General features: G+C 41.2%; 1 protein-coding gene across 2 annotated transcripts in view; it reads left to right on the top strand.

Annotated features, from left to right (window-relative positions):
• SP1 (Sp1 transcription factor) overlaps window positions 1–20,039 on the top strand; it is a 33,717-nt gene that overhangs the window by 554 nt on the left and 13,124 nt on the right. Inside the window, exons 1-3 of one of the 2 annotated variants that reach the window (XM_012732582.1) lie at window positions 25–84; window positions 568–725; window positions 1,013–2,522. In XM_012732582.1, coding sequence (XP_012588036.1) covers window positions 582–725; window positions 1,013–2,522 — 1,654 coding nt within the window. In that variant the 5' untranslated portion in view covers window positions 25–84; window positions 568–581. Of the gene's footprint in view, window positions 1–24; window positions 85–567; window positions 726–1,012; window positions 2,523–20,039 lie in introns of those variants that run through there. The other variant, XM_004692697.2, reaches the window with a different exon arrangement.

The raw sequence follows: 20,039 nt of genomic DNA, 5'->3' as shown, positions 1-20,039 counted from the left end.
AAACCGCCCTTTCGCTCTAGGGCCCGCCTTTCACCCGCCCTGAAACCTCTGGTTCCTAGCCTTGGACCCCTTAGCCCGCTGCCAGTATTCACAAATGTTTCTCCAATCACGCTTTTCACCCCTTCGTCACCCCTTCTCCCCCCCCCCGTTTCTTATTTTTTACACCCGAGTCTCTCCCTATCTCCATCTCCGTTGACCCTAATTTTAGCAAGTTTTCCATCCACCCACATGTTTTTCGCCTTACCTGTATTTCTGTTTTTTCCTCCAGGATACCTTTTATTTTGAAATCCTCTCACCATGCCCACTGCCTTTCTCGTTTCCTACACCAGAAGCACCTCCACATGTTCTGACTTTAATTCTGTGCAAGGAAGGGTTGAGGCCCGCTGTTGGCACTGCAAGACCAAGTCAGGTCCCGCCACTGTCCCTTCTCTCCTAATCCATTTGCTTTGCTTTGGTGCCTTTCACCTTCCTGTTAGTCACTTGTTTCATCATACCCTTCCTCACCTTTCTTCACTTTACCCTTTTCCTTCCTCCAACTTGAAGCTGTTTATTTTCAATTCTTTTTAGACCAAGATCACTCCATGGATGAAATGACAGCTGTGGTCAAGATTGAAAAAGGAGTCGGTGGCAATAATGGGGGCAATGGTAATGGTGGAGGCGCCTTTTCCCAGGCTCGAAGCAGCAGCACAGGCAGTAGTAGCAGCAGTGGAGGAGGAGGAGGACAGGTGAGTGCCCGCCAGGGCGGAGGGTGGTGGTGAGAGGATGTCAGGCTTCTTAGATGATGTTCTCTATTTCTCACCGTTTTTAGGAAGGGGCTGCACCAGTTCTAGATAGGGAAGTAAGCACTGAGTGACTCACATCCCCAAAGATGAGCAGCTCAGCCAGGGAGGTTCGCTTCTGTTTCTGTCAGTATCTACTCTTTGCAGTATTTGGCTGTTTACTTGTTGTACACTGCCCCTGGGGCTGACAGCTGGGTGTCACTAACTCTTCCTCTCCCTTATTTTCTGGCCAGGAATCCCAGCCATCCCCTTTGGCTCTGCTGGCAGCAACTTGCAGCAGAATTGAGTCACCCAATGAAAACAGCAACAACTCCCAGGGCCCAAGCCAGTCAGGGGGCACAGGTGAGCTTGACCTCACAGCTACACAACTTTCACAGGGTGCCAATGGCTGGCAGATCATCTCTTCCTCCTCTGGGGCTACCCCTACCTCAAAGGAACAGAGCGGCAGCAGTACCAATGGCAGCAATGGCAGTGAGTCTTCCAAGAATCGCACGGTTTCCGGGGGGCAGTACGTTGTGGCTGCCACCTCCAACTTACAGAACCAGCAAGTCCTGACAGGACTCCCCGGAGTGATGTCTAATATTCAGTATCAAGTAATCCCACAGTTCCAGACCGTTGATGGGCAACAGCTGCAGTTTGCCGCCTCTGGGGCCCAAGTGCAGCAGGATGGCGCTGGTCAAATACAGATCATACCAGGTGCAAACCAACAGATCATCACGAATCGAGGAAGCGCAGGCAACATCATTGCCGCTATGCCCAACTTGCTCCAGCAGGCTGTCCCGCTCCAAGGCCTGGCTAATAATGTGCTCTCAGGACAGACTCAGTATGTGACCAATGTACCCGTGGCCCTGAATGGGAATATCACCTTGCTACCTGTTAACAGCGTTTCTGCAGCTACCTTGACTCCTAGCTCCCAGGCAGTCACGATCAGCAGCTCTGGATCCCAGGAGAGCGGTTCACAGCCAGCCACCTCGGGGACAGGGACTGCCATTAGCTCTGCCAGTTTGGTGTCGTCACAAGCCAGTTCCAGCTCCTTTTTCACCAATGCCAATAGCTACTCAACAACTACTACCACCAGCAACATGGGAATTATGAACTTTACCACCAGCGGATCAACAGGGACCAACTCTCAAGGCCAGACACCCCAGAGGGTCAGTGGGTTACAGGGGTCTGAGGCGCTGAACATCCAGCAGAACCAGGCATCTGGAGGCTCACTGCAGGCAAGTCAGCAGAAGGAGGGAGAGCAAAACCAGCAGACACAGCAACAACAGATTCTCATCCAGCCTCAGCTCGTTCAGGGGGGACAAGCCCTCCAGGCCCTTCAAGCGACACCCTTGTCAGGGCAGACCTTTACAACTCAAGCTATCTCCCAGGAAACTCTCCAGCTTCAGGCTGTTTCAAACTCTGGCCCCATCATCATCCGGACACCAACAGTGGGGCCCAATGGACAGGTCAGTTGGCAGACTCTTCAGCTGCAGAACCTCCAAGTTCAGAACCCACAGGCCCAGACAATCACCTTGGCCCCAATGCAAGGTGTGTCCTTGGGGCAGACCAGTAGCAGCAACACCACCCTTACACCTATCGCCTCAGCTGCCTCCATCCCTGCTGGCACAGTCACTGTGAATGCTGCTCAGCTCTCCTCCATGCCTGGCCTCCAGACCATTAACCTCAGTGCGTTGGGTGCTTCAGGAATCCAGGTGCACCAGCTTCCAAGCCTGCCATTGGCTATAGCAAATGCCCCAGGTAAGGCTTCTGACCTTTTGCATTTATTTCTAGAGCTGAGCAGCATGTTGGCTGAAAATATTTAGTCTAAAGAAGCAGTTAGATCTTTGCGGGAGAAACACTGTTTCTTGAGGGCTTTTAATAATTTTTAAAGCCAAATCAGAGAAATGGCAGTATCACTTAAGCCACTTGGAGTAGACAAGGGAAACTCTGAAGTTCATCTGAGAAAGAAACACGTGTGGGCATTGTCCCTGGGGTCTCTCTACTTCCGTAGAGGGCTAGATAGTGACTATGTTAGGCCTTGTGAACCACTTTAAGATCTCAGTAACACATTCCTCTTCATTTTTTAAGTTGTAAGATAATCCTTAGTTCAAGGGCCTTCCTGTGTGGGCTAAGAATTGACTTATTTGTTGGGCAGTTATTAAATCTTTAGGTAATTATCGTGAACTGTAACTCCTACGAGGGAAAAGTGATAGAAGGGAATTCACAAGAATTTTTTAACAATAGTAAAGTCCCTGGTTAACCTTTTAACCAGATAGCTCACTCTGTGAACAGGCTGATTAATTAAGTTTAATTTTTTTGACTCCTGGTTACCTTAAAAGTAGAATCTTTGTCTGCCTCCCCTGATACATGTATAATTGTGACAAGCTTTATGTGTAATTCTGGTACTTCTAGGTAAGAGCAATTCTTCCTAGATTGCTTTGAAAGCCCTGTGTTGCCTAGGGTTGGGAGGGGTGGGGAGAGCGGGAGCCCGCTAGGCTGGGCCTGATGCGGTGGGCGGAGTTACGGCGTAGGAGCACTTTAAAGGGAAAAAGTCCTCAAGGAAGAGGTCTGTGTTGGAACGCTTGCTGAGTGGTTGACCACGATATTTAACGTTTCTTGTGACCTTTGCTTCATTCACTATTGGTTAATTTGAAATTTAAAATACTTATTTTAAAAGTTGAAAGTCTGGTTAGAATTTTAAATCCCACCATAATGGAAATAATGCATGAAGGATATGAAAGGATGCAGCATGATATATAACAGTAAGGGTGGGAAATAATTCGGTAGCAGGTTTTTTTTTTAAAGATTTATTTATTCATACAGAACTGGGGTACAGGCCCCAGAGATGTGGAGGGTGAGAGGCTTCACCAGAGACAGTGGGGAGCAGAACAGGCAGATGGACGAAGCACACTGCTGAGGGGAGCAGCGGGCGGGCCAGGAGAGGTCTGTGGCGCCATGTGGTCACCTCCGGGGCAGGCGGGGATCGAACTCATGCGGAAGTGGCTTGAGCTTCTCAGTGCTGTGCTTTAACCCGCTGCGCCACCTGGGAGGGCCTTCGGTAGCAGTTTTATGTATTGTTTACTTTATAATCAAGTTCTCACAAGAGTTCTGTGAGGATAACAAGTAGACCATCCTATTTCCGCCTGGGATAATTTCTGAGCATCTGAGTGGAGGTGGGGTCAGGTGTGGGGTCAGATAACTTTCTTCTATTCTGGTGACGCGTTTGAAGTGACTATTTGGGGCCTAAACAAGGAAGTAATTATCTTAGAGAGCTGGAGAGTTTTGAGAGCTGGATAGGAGGAGAGGACCGGAGAAGTCTTCTGGTGTACAACGCCTTACTTTCTGGGTGAAAACCTTGAGACACCAAGAGGCACTTGGTCAGACGGCAGCTAGTTCTACTCTAGGGCCGTCTGGTAGTTTTTACTCAGGTGTGAGAAGCCCTTTTTAATTGTTAGGAATCTTTTAGGAAAAATGTCTTTGTTTCTTTGAAATTTAATGCTCAGGAACTGATGAATGTTTGCCGGACTGAAAATTAGGGAAGTAGAAATGAGAAAAGATTAATAAAAACTGAACTCTGCAGTCTGGAAAATCAGACACTTCGTGGGTGATTTGCACCAGCGTGTTTGTTTCTCTGCTTTTTGCTGTTGTACTCCACAGTTTAGCCTTTTTCTAGGGAAAGCAAAGCTGTGGGGTTGTTCAAGTTGATAATTTGGTATTTCTAGAAGGTTTATAACTTAACTCTAGAGTCTGGGGCATTCTCATTGCTAGGTCATGCTCTGGGGAAGTCTGCCATTTACTGTGCCATAGAGCAGCGTTACCTGTCTTACGGTGGTCTCTGGGCCCGAGAGAATGCCACACGTGCCTTTCTGGAAGTTAGCAGCAGCTTGATGGTCATTAATAAACACTGAAAGGCCATTTTGTGAGAGTTGAGGTGGTTTGCTTCATTAACAGCAGCTTAGAAGCTACTTTCCTCCTGTCTGGTAGTCCTAATAGTGCAACATTTTTTCCTCTTGGATCGATCTGACTATCCTTAATGAAATATAATAAAATCACTTCCTGGGAGCCTAGGGCTGTTTAATTGTTGCTTCATTGTTACAAAGGGCCTTATTCTACCCCCATTTTTGGTACAGTGTTTTACTGAAAAAACTTGGCAGTATGATGTAGAAATCACTGGATGTGAAATCCTGTAGTAAGCTATAGATAGATCAGTGGAGAGCACGCTGCAAAGTGAGGTATTATTATATGGTTGTAGAAAACAGTCGTTTTTCATAGCGTTTACTTTAGTCTGTTTACATTTACTTAAAAAAAAAATAATCTTTTAAAACTTTTCTAAGGGGCCTCCCTGGTGGCTTAGGGGTTAAGTCTCAGCACTATCATCTCAATGGCCTGAGCTCCATCTGCCCCCCAGAGCTAATTCATTTAGTGTGTGCAGACCCCTCCTGGCCCCTCCTGGCTCACCTGCTGCTCACCTTCACTGCTCACCTTCGCAGTGTTTTAATCAGTAAATCCTCCCGTTCTCCCCACAGTGAATCCTCTCACCCCCTACACCTCTGGCCTACACGTCAGTTCTGTGCAAAAATTAAAAATAAATAAATCATCCTGCTTAAATTTTTTTCACTAAGTTCTTCTGTTGACCTTCACTGTTTACTTCTGTTTGCTGAATACACAGGCAAAAGCACAAATTTAGAACGTAAACAAGCCAACCACCTTTGTGTGTCTGTGTTTTCTCTTGGCCCTGCCCTTGGTTGTGGGTAATGAGGAGGGACCACCCAGTAAATAGGCTTAGGTTTCCAGACAGTGAAAGGATCTGTGGATTCTTTCTTTTTTTTTAAGTTGGCAGCTTTTTCTTTTTTTAAATCAACACCCTTTCCTTATGTATCAGTGCCCTTTCTATTTGTAGTTACACTCTCACAGATCTTAGATTTTAGATTTTTCCCCCCCTCAACCACAGCTAAGTCCTGAAAACACTTTTCCCTACGTTGAGGGATGGAGGTTGGGCTGGCTTTGACCAGTTTGGATGAATTCGTGGGAGTTCTGCCTAATAAAGAGTACAGGGCTGGGTGTTGGCAGGAGAATAGAACATATTTCCTTGATGGCTATAATTCACTCAAGAAACAAATTTCAGGCACTAAAAATAAAAATTTCCCATATGCTAGTTTTTATCGGGGTCAGGAAAATGTCTCCTCTTAGAAGTGAAGTTGAATGTGAGACCCGGCTGATGTGCCAACAGTGTTGCTAAACGTGGGGTCAGATTGCTGATCCTGAAAGTTGTATTTTACATTGCTGCATTTGAAAGTTAGTGGTAAGTAAATTGGGGTGACTAAATTGTATTCAGAATTACCATTCTAGTGCAAAAGGTTATTATGTGAGTTATTTCTAATTTAAAATAATATACTTAATATAACAACCAAGGTCTCAGCATTACTTACCTTTTTTAATACTGTTTCTTGGGATGACATTAGTGCATTTTAAATGAGCTCTGTTTAAGTACAAAAACGTGGCCTTTAAAACCTAAGATGCCTTGATTGATTTGAAAAGACTGAAAAGTCAGTGTTCCGAGGAAATTTTCAGTTGCTCCTGTTTATTCATTCCAGTGGCTTTCTGTAAATGACGTCATTGTTAAATCATGCTGCATTGTGTAATGTGGCCATTTTAGTTCTTAATTAAATAACTATAGAGAACAAGGGTGCCTAGTGTTTCACAGTAACTCAGTATCTTTTCTGCTTAGATTTTCCTTTTTAATTGTTCCACTTTGTAAATTAGCATGTAAATGTTAATTTCTGCCACTAATTAATTTCTGCTCATTGTTGCTGATTGTTTTGTTTTCCTCATTGAAAATGTTTTATAACGTGAGGTGAACATCTGTAGAAAAGCTTTTTTATAGAATCTTCTGTACAGTACTCATTGGGTATCTGTAAGCATTAATAGATAATCAGTTAAAAAGTTTCACTTTGTTGTTTCGTTGAAATACACACATTCTGCTTTTCATACTCCTTACAGAAGATGTGTCCTAGTAGAGTGATCTCTTTTTCTGACAGTTAGCATTAGATAGATCCAGGTGTGCTGAAACATTATGTAGAGGGTATTTTCCCACACCAGAGCTATATTGCTAGTGCTCTGCTGGATTTTACTCCATTCACCCTAGATGAACCTGAAAAACAATTCTATAGATGCTTTTTTCCAGTTGGTTACAAATCTGGGTTGTAATTTAAATTTGTACTTTTGCTGCAGTGTTTTTTAAACCCAGAATGGTTTATGGAAACTAGGTAGTATTTCTTGTTTGACAAGTTTGGATCTGTCTAATTTACTATGAATTTTCCTTCTCACCCTCTATCTGTGTCCAAAATAAATAATCTTACAATTTTGAAGGAGTTAAAATAGGTCAAGAAAAAGACTTGCCTTTGATGAGAGAACTAAGTTAAAATCTATACATTTTTGAAATTAAAAAAATAATTATTTTAAGAAAAAAATACTTGCTGCAGATAATTTAAACAGGGTTAAATGGTACTGAGCTGGATCTGTTCTTCACTGAAATGATCCTCCTTTTGTGCCCTAAAAGTTATAGCTCTTTGCAGACAATACAGTTAAACCACAGTGTGCATGTCAATATCAATTACAGTGAAAACTGCTGGAGCTGGAAACCCTCATCCCCTCCAGGACTAGACCCACACTGACAGAAAGGTAGGTGTGTATGAAGACTCAGGGACTTTCCAGAGGTCACTTGACAAAATTCATAGACATGACAGATCTGTCTTTTGACTTCAGATCAGCATCTTTTTCACTATACTACTTTCTTAACTTCTACTCCGACATCTTTTAAATAAAAAATAGATTTTTTTTTACTCAATTCACTTATTTTGAAGTTTTATTAACACTTGTAGCCTTAAGAACGGTAATAAGGAAAAAAGAAGGGGATGGTTAGCCAGTAACTTCTTTATAAACTATGCTATCAATCAGAATTTGTTGTAACCAGGTTAATTCAAATTTATTTAATTTGTAATTAAGTGAAATGTAAGCAAGCAATGGGACGGGCCAGCATGATAAAAGAAATCAGACTTAGGTGGTCTTTGAAAACGTGAGGGTCAGCTGTGTCTTTTCCCTCAATTAGAACATGTGATCTGTTTCCCTGTCTGTTCCCTTTCTTATTTTCTCCCTGATATGCTTGAGCCTTTTTTTTTTTTTTTAATGAGCAGGCGTATTTGGGAAAGGGACAGAGAGTAAAGAACACTGGCACAGGCACAAGCGGGCAGGAAGAGTTGCCCCGGAAGGGACAGGTTTGCTGAGAGAGGCCTGCAAGGCCGCACGGCCTCAGGAGAGCGGCCTCTGTGAGGGAGGTCAGTGCAGAGAACCCCGGCCGGCTGGTGCAGGTCCCCAGGCGGGAGGTGGCTGCTTTGCGAGGGAGAGTGGGTGGGGAGGAGACTGGCACAGGCGGGCAGGACTGCTGCTGAGTTATTTTTATAGCAAAATTTATCTCCTTGTTGGTGCCCTGTCTATTGTTCTCTGTGCTATCCTGGAAACACCCCTTTCTGCCTTTCATCCCTGACTCCCCACATTTCTGATTTAAATGAAAAACAATTTATATATTTGTTGAGGACATTGTTAACAGCCCTTTGAGAGACTATAGAGTTCACTTTTGTCCAGGCCCTGCGTAGTTAGTGCATTTACTTCTTCAGTTACTGGTGGTATAACTGAAAGTGCTCTTCTTAGGGTTTTTTTGGGCAGTTTCTTGCCCTCATGAAAAGTGGCATTTTAACTTTACATAGACCGTTTGTCTTAAAGAAGGAAAAGGGCCCTTAACCCTGAAAACTTTTTGCAAATTTTCTTTACTGTCAAGAAATTTGTCTGGCTTGATGTTCTTTTAAAAGAATAGATGGAATTACCATGTTTTGATATCCTTAAGTGGTGCCAAGAAATTCAGTAATACTCACGGTTCAATTAACTTGCACAGGCATTTACTGAATACCAGTTTTCTTAGTAATATAGTGTCCCCAGGAAGCTTAAGAATGTGATTTAAAGTCTAATAGTATGTGTGTTCTGGTTTTTGATCCTTTATAGACAGACGTAGCAAACTATATTGAACCTTAATTGTGTGTCACACGTGCTAGGCTGTCCAGATTCAGTGAAACAGAAAACGGCCCCTGCCTTTCAGGAGTTACCGTCACTTAGTGCCCCCAGTTTTCACTCCACTAACCATGAGAGTTGCAGCACAATGTGAACAACAGCAGCACACGTATTTTGGACTTAGATTACAGTCTCTTGGTACTGTTGTAGCTTGTCACATTATTTTTAGTTAAAATGCTGTCCTGTCCTTTAATATTTCCTTTTACAGTCTTTACCTATGATTTTGACCAGGTTTGTAAAAGCTTATACATGAAAAGGGCAAGAGAGCTGTCTCAGTGTTATGATTCCCTCAATGGTATTTTTGTTTATTCACTGTTAAATCTTTGGTATGTATAGATTTTTAGAGAAAAGTTGTTGAAGTGAAAGTCTACCAGGTAATATATTTTTTAAATAATTACTTTTAAGTAGAAAAAAATCAACAAACTTTACCATTGTAGCTACTGCTGAGTGTATAGTTTAGTATATTCCCATAGTTATGCTCCAGAGTACTAGAACTTTATTATCTTACAAAACTGAAACTATACCCATTAAACTCTTCATTTCCCTTAGCTAGTCCCTGCCAACCATTCACTTACTTTTATTTCTAAGAATTTGTCTCCCTTTAAAAATTTTTGATTTATTTTTATTTATTTATGCATATAAGAACTGGGGTGCAGGCCAGAGGTGCAGGGGGTATGAAGATTCACCAGAGACAGTGGTGAACAGAACAGGCAGTTCCACTGAAACACACTGCTGAGGTGAGCCTCGGGCAGGACAGGAGAGGTCTGCTGCACCACGTGGGTCCTTTCCTGGCCGGGGATAGAGCTCATGTTGCTGTGGTTGTCCATAGCTTGCTAGTGCTGAGACTTAACCCCTTGTGCCACCAGGGAGGCCTGGGTGGTTTTCTTGTAAGATTATTTATATCTTTCCTCACTTAAGCAGGATTATTAATATAGCTAGTATTCAACTGCTTCTACATCACTTAAATCTTGGATATTTATAAGGTAAGATGTTAAAATGGAGCTCAGTGGTTGGGGCCTGTGACAAGATTTACTGCTGTTTAATATTGCACAAGAAAAATTGTCATGTTCTGCAATGTATGTGCACATGCTTTTAAAGATAATCATTCTTAGGAGACTGATAATTGCTTACCTCTTTTAATTACTCATGCATTAAAAACCACAAAAAGCTTGTTGCAGTAAGCATTTCCTTTTTTAGAATTAATTCCGTGGTACCCCTCACCCCCAGAAAATGACAGTTGCCCTGTCATCACCTCAGACAATGAATATTTTCTTGTCAAGCTTACATAGATGGTCAGAAAACTGCAGCAAGGCCAAGCATCTTGGTGTAATGGTAATTAATCTTTCAGTTTAATGCTTAGAGCTGTCCGAACTTATCATCACATTGTATTATTTTTAACTAAAATATAAAATGAATTCATGCATTCAGATTTAAATTATTATTACTGTTTTAAAGATTTGTTTTATTTCTGCTGGGGTATAGATCAGAAATGCAAAGGTGGGAGGGTGGGGTAGGTGAGAGGATTCACCAGAGACAGAGTGGGGAACAGAACAGGCAGATGGACTGAAACACACTGCTCAGGGGAGCAGAGGGGAGACAGGAGAGGTCTGCTGTGCCATGTGGGTCAGCTCCCTGGCTGGGGATAGGCCTTTGCAGCGATAGCACTAGGCCACCAGGGAGGCCCCCTGGACTATGGTTTTTTAAAAGTGGTCCCAGCCAAGTAATTTGTCCCTTTCTAAAAAGCCAAGAGTCAGCTTACAGTAAACTTTTTTTGTTTAGTTTTCCCAAGCCTAAATATGTAGATAAGTTGAGAGTGATTCTCTTCAGAATGGCACTGAAGGAGAACTAGTATTGCATCATCTGCAGACCCCTCATAAAGGCAAGGACCTAGGACTCTAGTGAAAGCTTGTTTGGAAATAGCTTACATTGTGTTCAATATGTTCTATATGATTATAGCTAAAGGGAAAGAATATATAAAGGTTGTCCTTGGAAATCACAAGTTTTCTGTTCAGTTAGGAAGTCGAGTTCAGAGGCTTTTCTAGTTCTATTTTAACAGTGCCATTAGGCCCATGGAGTTTCCTTGCAAGATTTGAAATGGAGGCTGATAATGAAACTTACTACTATACATGAATGGTTCTATTTATAAATGAATTATATTGTGTCATGTCTTGTTCCTCTGTACCCTCCTCCAGTCTATCCCCATTTCTATTCCCAACCTCTCCTGAGACATTGACACTATTCATGAACCAGGAGCTTGCTAAAAACTACTGTTTTCTTTTCATTTGTCATTCTGCCGTGTTATAAGGAAAATGAAATGGCTCTTTCTAAAGTAAGTAGAAAACTAAAAAAATTGTCAGGTAATTGATGGGGTGAGTTTTCCACTTTTGGATTGGAAGATGTAATGACTGTAAGTGGAATCTTAAATTCAAATACTGTTTGGGTTTTTTGTTTGTTTCCTTTTTATATGTTCAGTTTTTATAGATAAATGTGTAATATGGGCCGAATAGTTTAACTACAGTTGTAATATTTGATCTGGAGAATTAAAGGTGAATAACGTCACCTCTGAAACTGTCTATAATTATTTGAAATCCTTTGTGAAAGAAAAAGAAAGTTTGTACTGAATGAAATACCGAGTCTGAACAGGAGAGTGGAAGCATAGGGTTTATAGGCAGATACTCTTGGGCCAAATCATAAGCTTTCATCTCACTGTGGCTTGGCTTGGAAAGTTCTTCATCCTCTCTGAACTGAGGTTCCTTCACCTGTAAGAGAGGGCTACTATTACTATTTATCCCCATGGGGTTGTCCAGCGTAAATGCGAGAGAACATGTAAGTACCCATAATAGGTGCTCAGCACATTAGTGCCAAGAGGCTCAAAAGTCCTATTCCTTCTAGTCCTCTGCTAAAAGTAAGATTTAGTTCAAGGCTGCTCTCCCATGTTATTTCAAGTTATTGCAGTGTCTAGGACTTATCATTCCTTTATATTCCCTGCCGTTGTAGAAGTCTTTAAGTCACCACAGCTCCCTCCCCAGTATGCTTTGTTCTTTCCTAATCTGTTCTGGTAAAACCAGTAGTTGAGAGTAGAGAAGGTTTTTAGGATTATTCATGGTGTTGTTTCTTTACCTCTCATTCCTCTAGTTGCAAATATAGTAGTGTCTATGCTATGCTGTCTGGACAGGCAGCTGGCTGGGAAAACAGCTCACTGATGAACACGTTGTCACTCCAGTTAATGATACCTGGCTTCAGTTTCCTGTTTCAATTTCTGTTCTTACTCTCTGACCTCTTTTTTTTTGAGATGGAGCTATTTATTTTTAATAATATAATAGTTTATTTTTACATCATTTTGTGCCTTTTTCCATCTCAGTTGTAATCCGTGGGCTTCCCATCACCAAATCACCCATGTGCCATCACCACAGTCCAGTGCACTTCCCTCCCCCCACCGTTTTTGATCCCACACCCCACTCCACCCCCGTAAAATGTCTCTGGTATATAATTGTTCATTATTACTATCATTCTTTTCTCGCCTAGTCTCTGACCTCATTTTAATGGTTGTTTACTTTGCTGTAAATTAAATAATTTTATTTTTTCCTTTCTAAAACATGGTTTCACTAAAGCACTATTTATTTCCTTTCCCACTGTCTGTTAATTCCTGTCTCTCACCTATCACTCTCCCTGCTCCTAAAAATAGGTAACCCCAGCACTTCAAAAATGATTGTGAAATCATTTAAAATATCTAAGCAGAGATTAAGGGTAACGAAACATGTTCTTTTACCCATATCCCAAGTCATAAAACATTATAAATTATAAATGTACATTATAAATGCTATTAAAGTTCAGAAAATGGGGCCTCCCTGGTGGCGCAGAGGGTTGGAGCACTGCACTGCAAGGCTAAGCCAAGCCAAGCCATGGCTGCTTCAGTGCCAGTTCGATCCCCGCCCCGGAGCTGACCCACATGGTGCAGCAGGCATCTCCTGTCTTACTTGCTGCTCCCCTCGGCAGTGTACTTTGTCCAACCTGCCTGTTCTGCTCCCCACTCTGTTTCTGGTGACTCCTCTCACTGCCCCTGCACCTCTGGCCTGTACCCCAGTTCTGGATGCATAAATAAATCTTAAAAAAAGAAAAAGGCCAAAAAATATGGGCCATCCCTCGTGGTGCAGTGAGTTAAAGCACAGCACTGTGAGGCTCTCCGAGCCACTGCAGAGCCAGTTTGATCCCTGACCAGGGAGTGGCCCCCATGGCACAGCAGACCTCTCCAGTCTCCCGCTGCTCCTCTCAGCCGTGTATCTTAGAAGATCCACCTGCTTCCCACTCTGTCTCAGGTGAATCATCTCATCCCACACCTCTGGCGTGTACCCCAATTCTTCTATGTATAAATAAATATATATATTTTTAAAGTTCAGAGAACAAGTCTTTCCTGCCTAACTTTTAAATACTACTGCTGAGCTGTGGTTTTTATGAAGTAATGATTGTTTTGCTTTTGTTTTGGTATACGTTTGCTTGCTTTATTACAAAATGAAAGTAGAAAATTAAAATACTGCTTAGGTCTGAACTGACTTAATTTGGTGATCTTGGAATTTTATGACTGTCATTTATCTACAAGATGAGGATGCATATACCTGCTAAATTCCTTTTTTTAAAAAAAAATTATTTATGGATACAGAACTAGGGTGCAGGCCACAAGGGCAGGGGATAAGAGGCTTCACCAGAGACAGTGGGGAGCAGAACAGGCAAATCTACAGAAGTATAGAGGGGAGCAGTGGGCAAGAAAAGGTCTGCTGCGCCATGTGGGTCACCTCCTTGGCCGGGGATCGAACTCACGCTACAGTGGCTGTGGATAGCTTGATAGTGCTGAGACTTGAAACCCCATGTGACACACCAAGGATGCCTGATTATATGGTGATATTATTTTTGTATTAGGATTTACTTAATCTCATTCAGTTCCAGAATTTCTCTGATAAAAAGCAATGCCCTGATGAACATTCTTGGACACACTTTTTAGTCCTATCTATGTAAGAAAAACAAAAACATATATCCACACAGAAACTTTTACACAAGTGTTCGTAGAAGTATTATTAATAATAGCCACAAGGAGAGAAAAAGGAACTCTCCTGCACTTCTGGTGGGAATGCAAACTAGTACAACCACTATGGAAAACTGTTTGGAGGTTCCTCAAACTGCTAAACATGGAGCTTCCCTACGACCCAGCAGTCCCACTCCTAGATATCTACCCAAAAGATACAAAAACACTGATTCAAAAAGATACCTGCACTCCCATGTTTATTGCTGCTTTATTCACAATTGGAAAGACATGGAAACAGCCCAAATGCCCAGAAATGGATGACTGTATTAAAAAGATGTGGTACATCTGCACATTGGAATATTACTCAGCAATCAAAAAGAAACATGTCTTTTGCAGCAACATGGATAACATGGATGGAACTAGAAAAGATCATGCTTAGTGAAATAATCCAGAAAGAAAAGGAAAAATACCAGATGGTTTCTCTCATAGCAGGAATATAACAGAACAGGAGAGAAAATAATAATGATGAACAGCTGTATACCAGAGACTTTTTGTGGGGGTATGGTATTAAAAACAGTTGGGGGAGGGAAATGCACATGGGTGATCTGGTGATGGGAAGCCCACAGGGATTAGAACTGAGATTTTTAAAAAATGCACAAAATGATGTAAAAATAAACTGATATATAATAAAAAATAATAGCCACAAAGTTGATACAAGTTAAATATCCAATAAACAATATGTGGCCTATCCTTTTAGTGGATTATTATTCATGATTAAAAAGGAATGAAGTGCTGTTACATGCCAGAATGTGAATAAAACTGGAAGGTACTATGAGAATGAGAGAAACCAGACAAAAAAGATGATCTATTCTGTGGTTTCACTTATATGAAATATCTGGAATAGAAAATCCAAAAAGTCATTGGTCATCATGGGCTGGGGGAGAGACGAACAGGGAGTGATTGCTTAATGGGTGTGTGTGTTTTTCTGGGGTGATGAAAGTTTTGAAAGTAAAAGTAGTAATTGTACAGCATTATGAATGTGCTAAGTGCTCCTGAATTGTACGCTTTTTTTATTGTATATTCTGTGAATTTAACCTCAAACAAATTTTCAAACCATTAGTCAGTAGCTTTATACATTTCATGCTCTAAACTTACAGATAAATTTCAAAAAGCTAGCAGTTTATATTCATTTATACAGTTTGATCCCTGAAAGGGAAATAGTTGGGGAAAGATTTTCACTTTAATTAGCGTTATTTGATTATTAGGAAATTAAATGTATTTTCGTTTATTAGCAGTTTTTTCTCTGGTGTTTACTGTTAGTAGTTTATTATTTTTCTGATAATTAAAAAATCTTCCTTTATAAATATTTAAATACTTTATGTTATTACTGTTTAAAATTTTTCCTGGTGAGTTGCTTATTTTTGCAATTGAATTAGATACATTTCGTCAGGTTCCCCCAAGAAATCCTTTTGAGAATTTTGTTTTGAGTGATTCATACAATGCTTTGATTACTTCTTTTCCCCATTCTTTTCTTTTTAAGATTTATTTTATTTACTTATGCATACAAGAGCTAGGATGTAGGCCAGAGCTGTGGAAAGTGAGAGGGTTCACCAGAGACAGAGTGGGAAACAAAACAGGCATATTGACAAAAACACACTGCTGAAGAGAGCAGCCCAAAAGTCAGGAGAGGTCTACTGCCGTATGTGAGTCAACTCCCAGGCCAGGGATTGAACTCAGACTGCCCTGGCTATGGACAGCTTCATAGTGCTGTGCTTTAACAACTCTTGCACCACCAGGGAGGTCCATTTTTAGTTTGTTTATTTATTTAAAAAATTTGAAAGATCTATTAATAATAATAACGAACAGCTAAATACCAGAGACATTTTATGGGGGTGGAGTGGGGAACGGGATCAAAAACAGTGGGGGAGGGAAATGCACTGGGCTATGGTGATGACATATGGGTGATTTGGTGATGGGAAGCCCATGGGGATTACAACTGAGATGGGAAAATGCACAAAATGATGTAAAAATAAACATATTATTTAAAAAATATATTATTCATATAGAACTGCGGTACAGGCCAGAGGTGTAGGGGTGGTGAGAGGCTTCCCCAGAGACAGAGTAGGCAGCAGAACAGGCAGACGGGTGACGTACACTAATGAGGGGAGCAGTGGGCGAGGCAGAAGAGGTCTGCTGCGCCATGTGGATCACCTTTTTGCCCATGAGGAAAGGAAAACTTGAAGAGTCTACTCAGCTAGTAAGAGATGAAAATCAGTTGATGAGTAATGACTAGTGTGAAAGTCAACTAAAAGAACCTGAACAAAACTCAGTCAGGGAGATGATTGTGTTCTCTGATTTAGGAAAATAATGGAGGTGTGAAAATAAGTTAAAATTATTTTTGTCATTCTTCTACTTTATCATTTTTCTGACTCTTGTAAACCACAAGACCATATTCCCTTAACTTTTTTATAATCTTCTCCTACAACTTTCCAATGGTATGTATATAAACAAATAAGTCATTTTTAAATAAGAATTCCTTTCCCTAGGATATTATCACTATGGTGAGAACTGGGAGAAAGATAAGAATTCAAGTTAATTGCTGTGATTTTGTAAAAATTGTCTATGGAATAATGTTGACAGGTGGGAAGTGGGGAAAGTCTTGGAATTCAGGTTTTCAGTACATTGCTAATAATGATCAAAAGATTTAGTTTTTGGACATTAAATATAGGAATGTTGGTATCTTTATTTGTGATGAATAACAAAACACTGTTTAATAAGGAAGCATTACCATATGTGGGGGAGAAAGTCATTCATTTAAAATATACAGCTCAGTGAATTTTATTTTTTAATCATTATTTTTAAGATATATTTATGCATACAAGAACTGGGGTATAGTCCAGAGGTGCAGGGGGTGAGAAGATTCACCTGAGACAGCGTGGAGAACAGAATAAAAGGCAGATCTACTGAAATACACTGCTGAGGGGAGCAGCAGGAGACAGGAGAGGTCTGCTATGGGTCACTCCCTGGCTGGGGTTCAAACTCGTGCTGCAGTGGCTGCAGACAGCTTTACAGAACTTAAACTTCACCTCTTATGCCACCAGGGAGGCCCTTTTTCTTTCTGTTTTAAAGGAATTGTTTTGAACTATAGTTTATTTTTTTAAATAATTTTAGGGCTATAGTTCTTCTACCATATAATTCATCCATTTAAAATAAACAGCTCAGGGGCCTCCCCTCGAGGCCCAGGGGTTAAGTCATAGCACTGTCACTGCCATAACCTGGGAGTGACCCACATGGCACAGCAGCCCTCTCCTGTCTTACCTGCTGCTCCTCATCAGTGTAGTTCTGTAGATCTTCCTGTTCTGCTCACCGCTCTGTGTCTGGTGAATCCTCTCACCACCACCACCACCACCTCTGGACTATATACCACAGTTCTACTATGCATAAATAAATAAATAGATATAAAAATATGTACAGTTCAATGACTTTTTATATAGTCACAAAATTGTGCAACTGTTACCACAGTCTAAGTACCTCAAAAGAAACACTTTATTGCCAGCTAGCTGTTACTCCCACTCTCACTCCTCATTTCCAGTCAGACAGCCAGGAGTCTGCTTGCCATGGCTATGACTGCAGGTTCTGGGCACTGCATGTGTGTGGGATTGGTACCAGAGCGTCCATATTGAACTGTAGAAGGACTTTCATTTAGCATGTTTTCTCTAGCACTTCTCCTGAACTAGTCAGCCAGGTGACTGGCATGTTTTAGGTCTATCCGCATTATAGTGTATATTGACACTTAACTCCTTATTGCCTGATAATATTTCAGGTGTTGGATATACCATGTTTTGTTATCCATCATTCAATAAACATTTGGGTTTCTGCTTTTGGGCTGTTACTAGTAACATTGTTATAAACATTCCTTTACAAGTTTTTGTGTGGAAGTAGGTTTTTATTTCTCTTGGTTACATACATAAAAGTCACTGGATTAGATTCAGTTTTAGTGAGTTCTGTTTGTGTCTTTGAGATCTTATATATAACTTGTCTTTCTTTTGTTTATATACCTGCCTGCCTTGCCTTTTCACTATATCTCAGAAATTTTGAAATTACCCTCATTAGCCACTAAGTTCTGCCCTTTTTTACTCCCATTACTTACCTTTGCCTTTCTCTTCCCTGCAATCACTGCCCTTCTATATATTTCTTTTTAAAAGTTTATTTTTTTATGCATGCAGAACTGGGGTACAGACCAGAGGTGCAGGGGTGGTGAAAGGAGTCACCAGAGACAGAGGGAAGCAGAACAGGCCGATTGATGAAGTATACTGCTGAGGGGCACAGTGGGCAGGTCAGGAGAGGTCTGCTGCTGCGCCATGTGAGTCACCTCCCTGGGAGAGGATCCAACTCCTGCTGAAGTGGCTTTAGCTTTGTAGTGCTGTGCTTTTTTTTTTTTTTTTTTTTTTTTAAGATTTATTTTTTTGTTCATAAAGAACTGGGATACAGGCCAGAGATGCGGAGGGTGAGAGGCTTCACCAGAGACAGAGTGGGGAGCAGAACAGGCAGATCGATGAAGTACACTGCTGAGGGGAGCAGCGGGCAGGTCAGGAGAGGTCTGCCGCGCCATGTGGTCACCTCCGGGGGCAGGCGGGGATCGAACTCATGAACTCAAGCTTCTTAGTGCAGCGCTTTAACCCGCTGCGCCACCAGGGAGGGCCAGTAGCGTTGTGCTTTTAGCCTTCTGCACCACCAGGGAACGCTGTCTAGAGATCTTTTTATCACTCACCATTATCTCATGGAATAACCCAGAGTATTCCACTTTTCTTTCTTCTTGTGCTCTGCCTCCCATACTTTTTTATCAGAACATTTTATTATACACATTATAGGGCAGTTATTACATTTGATGATTTCATTTTTTGTTTTCCCAGGCAAACAGAAAGCTATAATAATAGCCAGGATTATAGCTTAGTTGCCTGCATAGCTTAATAGAATATCTGGCACACTGCTTATTCCCAGAAGTATACTTGCTGTCGTAAAGATGAAGACTTGATCCATTGTTTCCCTGCTGTATGTTTTTGTGCAATGAACATGCTTATCTTTACCTCTATTTTAAAAACTTTGTCATTTAGAATCTGTCTTATATCAGATAGTGTCATCTCCTGACCATGTTCTGTTCCATTTCTTTCCTGCATCCTGCTGAGTGTCCCACATCCTAGGATAACTTTCCCTTGCCCCTGACCGTCACCTGTTTGCCCCAGGTGTGAGTTCCTCTAGAAAACAAGTCTCTGGAAATTGGAAGCCAGGAAAGTTTTTGTTTAAAAGGCATTCTTTGAGTGCCTTTTACTATGTTTGTCTCATTAATTTGAGATTGTCTATATATCTCTTTTCTAGTGAACTACAAGTCTTCAACTATGAGAATTATTTCTTTGAATCTTTAAAGCTTAGTATAGTACCTAGAACCATAACTGGCAAATAACTAATAAACACTTGTAAAGCCGACCTTTAGGAAGTATGTATGTTGTAGAGCACTGTAGGGGTTGGGTCAGTTCTAAAGGAAACTTACATACAGTTAAGCCGGTAAGTTATCATTTCTAAATTTATAAGCCGAAATGTTCTCTGTCTGAACTTAATGCTGTTTTCAACAAAGGGCTAAGCCAGTGAGTGGCTTACCAAGGCTGCCGTTTATGGATGGATCTGATGAGGAAACCGGGTGTGTGTCCAGGAAATCACTCTGTTGGAGGTGCTCATTCTTGAAGTTAACTCAGATCCTTTTTTGTCCAGTTATGAAGTTCTGAATTCTAGCTTGTCCACCCAGGTCATTGACGATGTTTTTGGGGATAGGAAGGAAGGGGTGAGGAGGGAAAGACAAGGGGCTATGCTATTTGGGTAAAACACTCTTGGAGCTTCTCTGCTTGTGGTTTTTATTTATTTATTTTTTTAACTTTGAAACCCTTGGTGGCATGGTTCCCTCATTGACAGAAGTTCCATTGAATCACTGTTAAGAGTTGAGTGATTTGAGCCCTGATCTCAGGAGATTAAATTTTCTTATGGAGCAGTGGTTCTCTTTAAAAATATAAAATAAAATAAATTTTAGTACTAAGAATATTTAAAATGCTATGTTGAATAATGAGATTCATCAGTTTGTAACATTA

The sequence above is a fragment of the Condylura cristata genome, unplaced genomic scaffold, assembly GCF_000260355.1.
Source record: "Condylura cristata isolate star-nosed mole 26May11 unplaced genomic scaffold, ConCri1.0 scaffold00034, whole genome shotgun sequence".
Lineage (NCBI taxonomy): Eukaryota > Metazoa > Chordata > Mammalia > Eulipotyphla > Talpidae > Condylura > Condylura cristata.
This window is presented reverse-complemented; position numbering and strand designations above follow the sequence as displayed.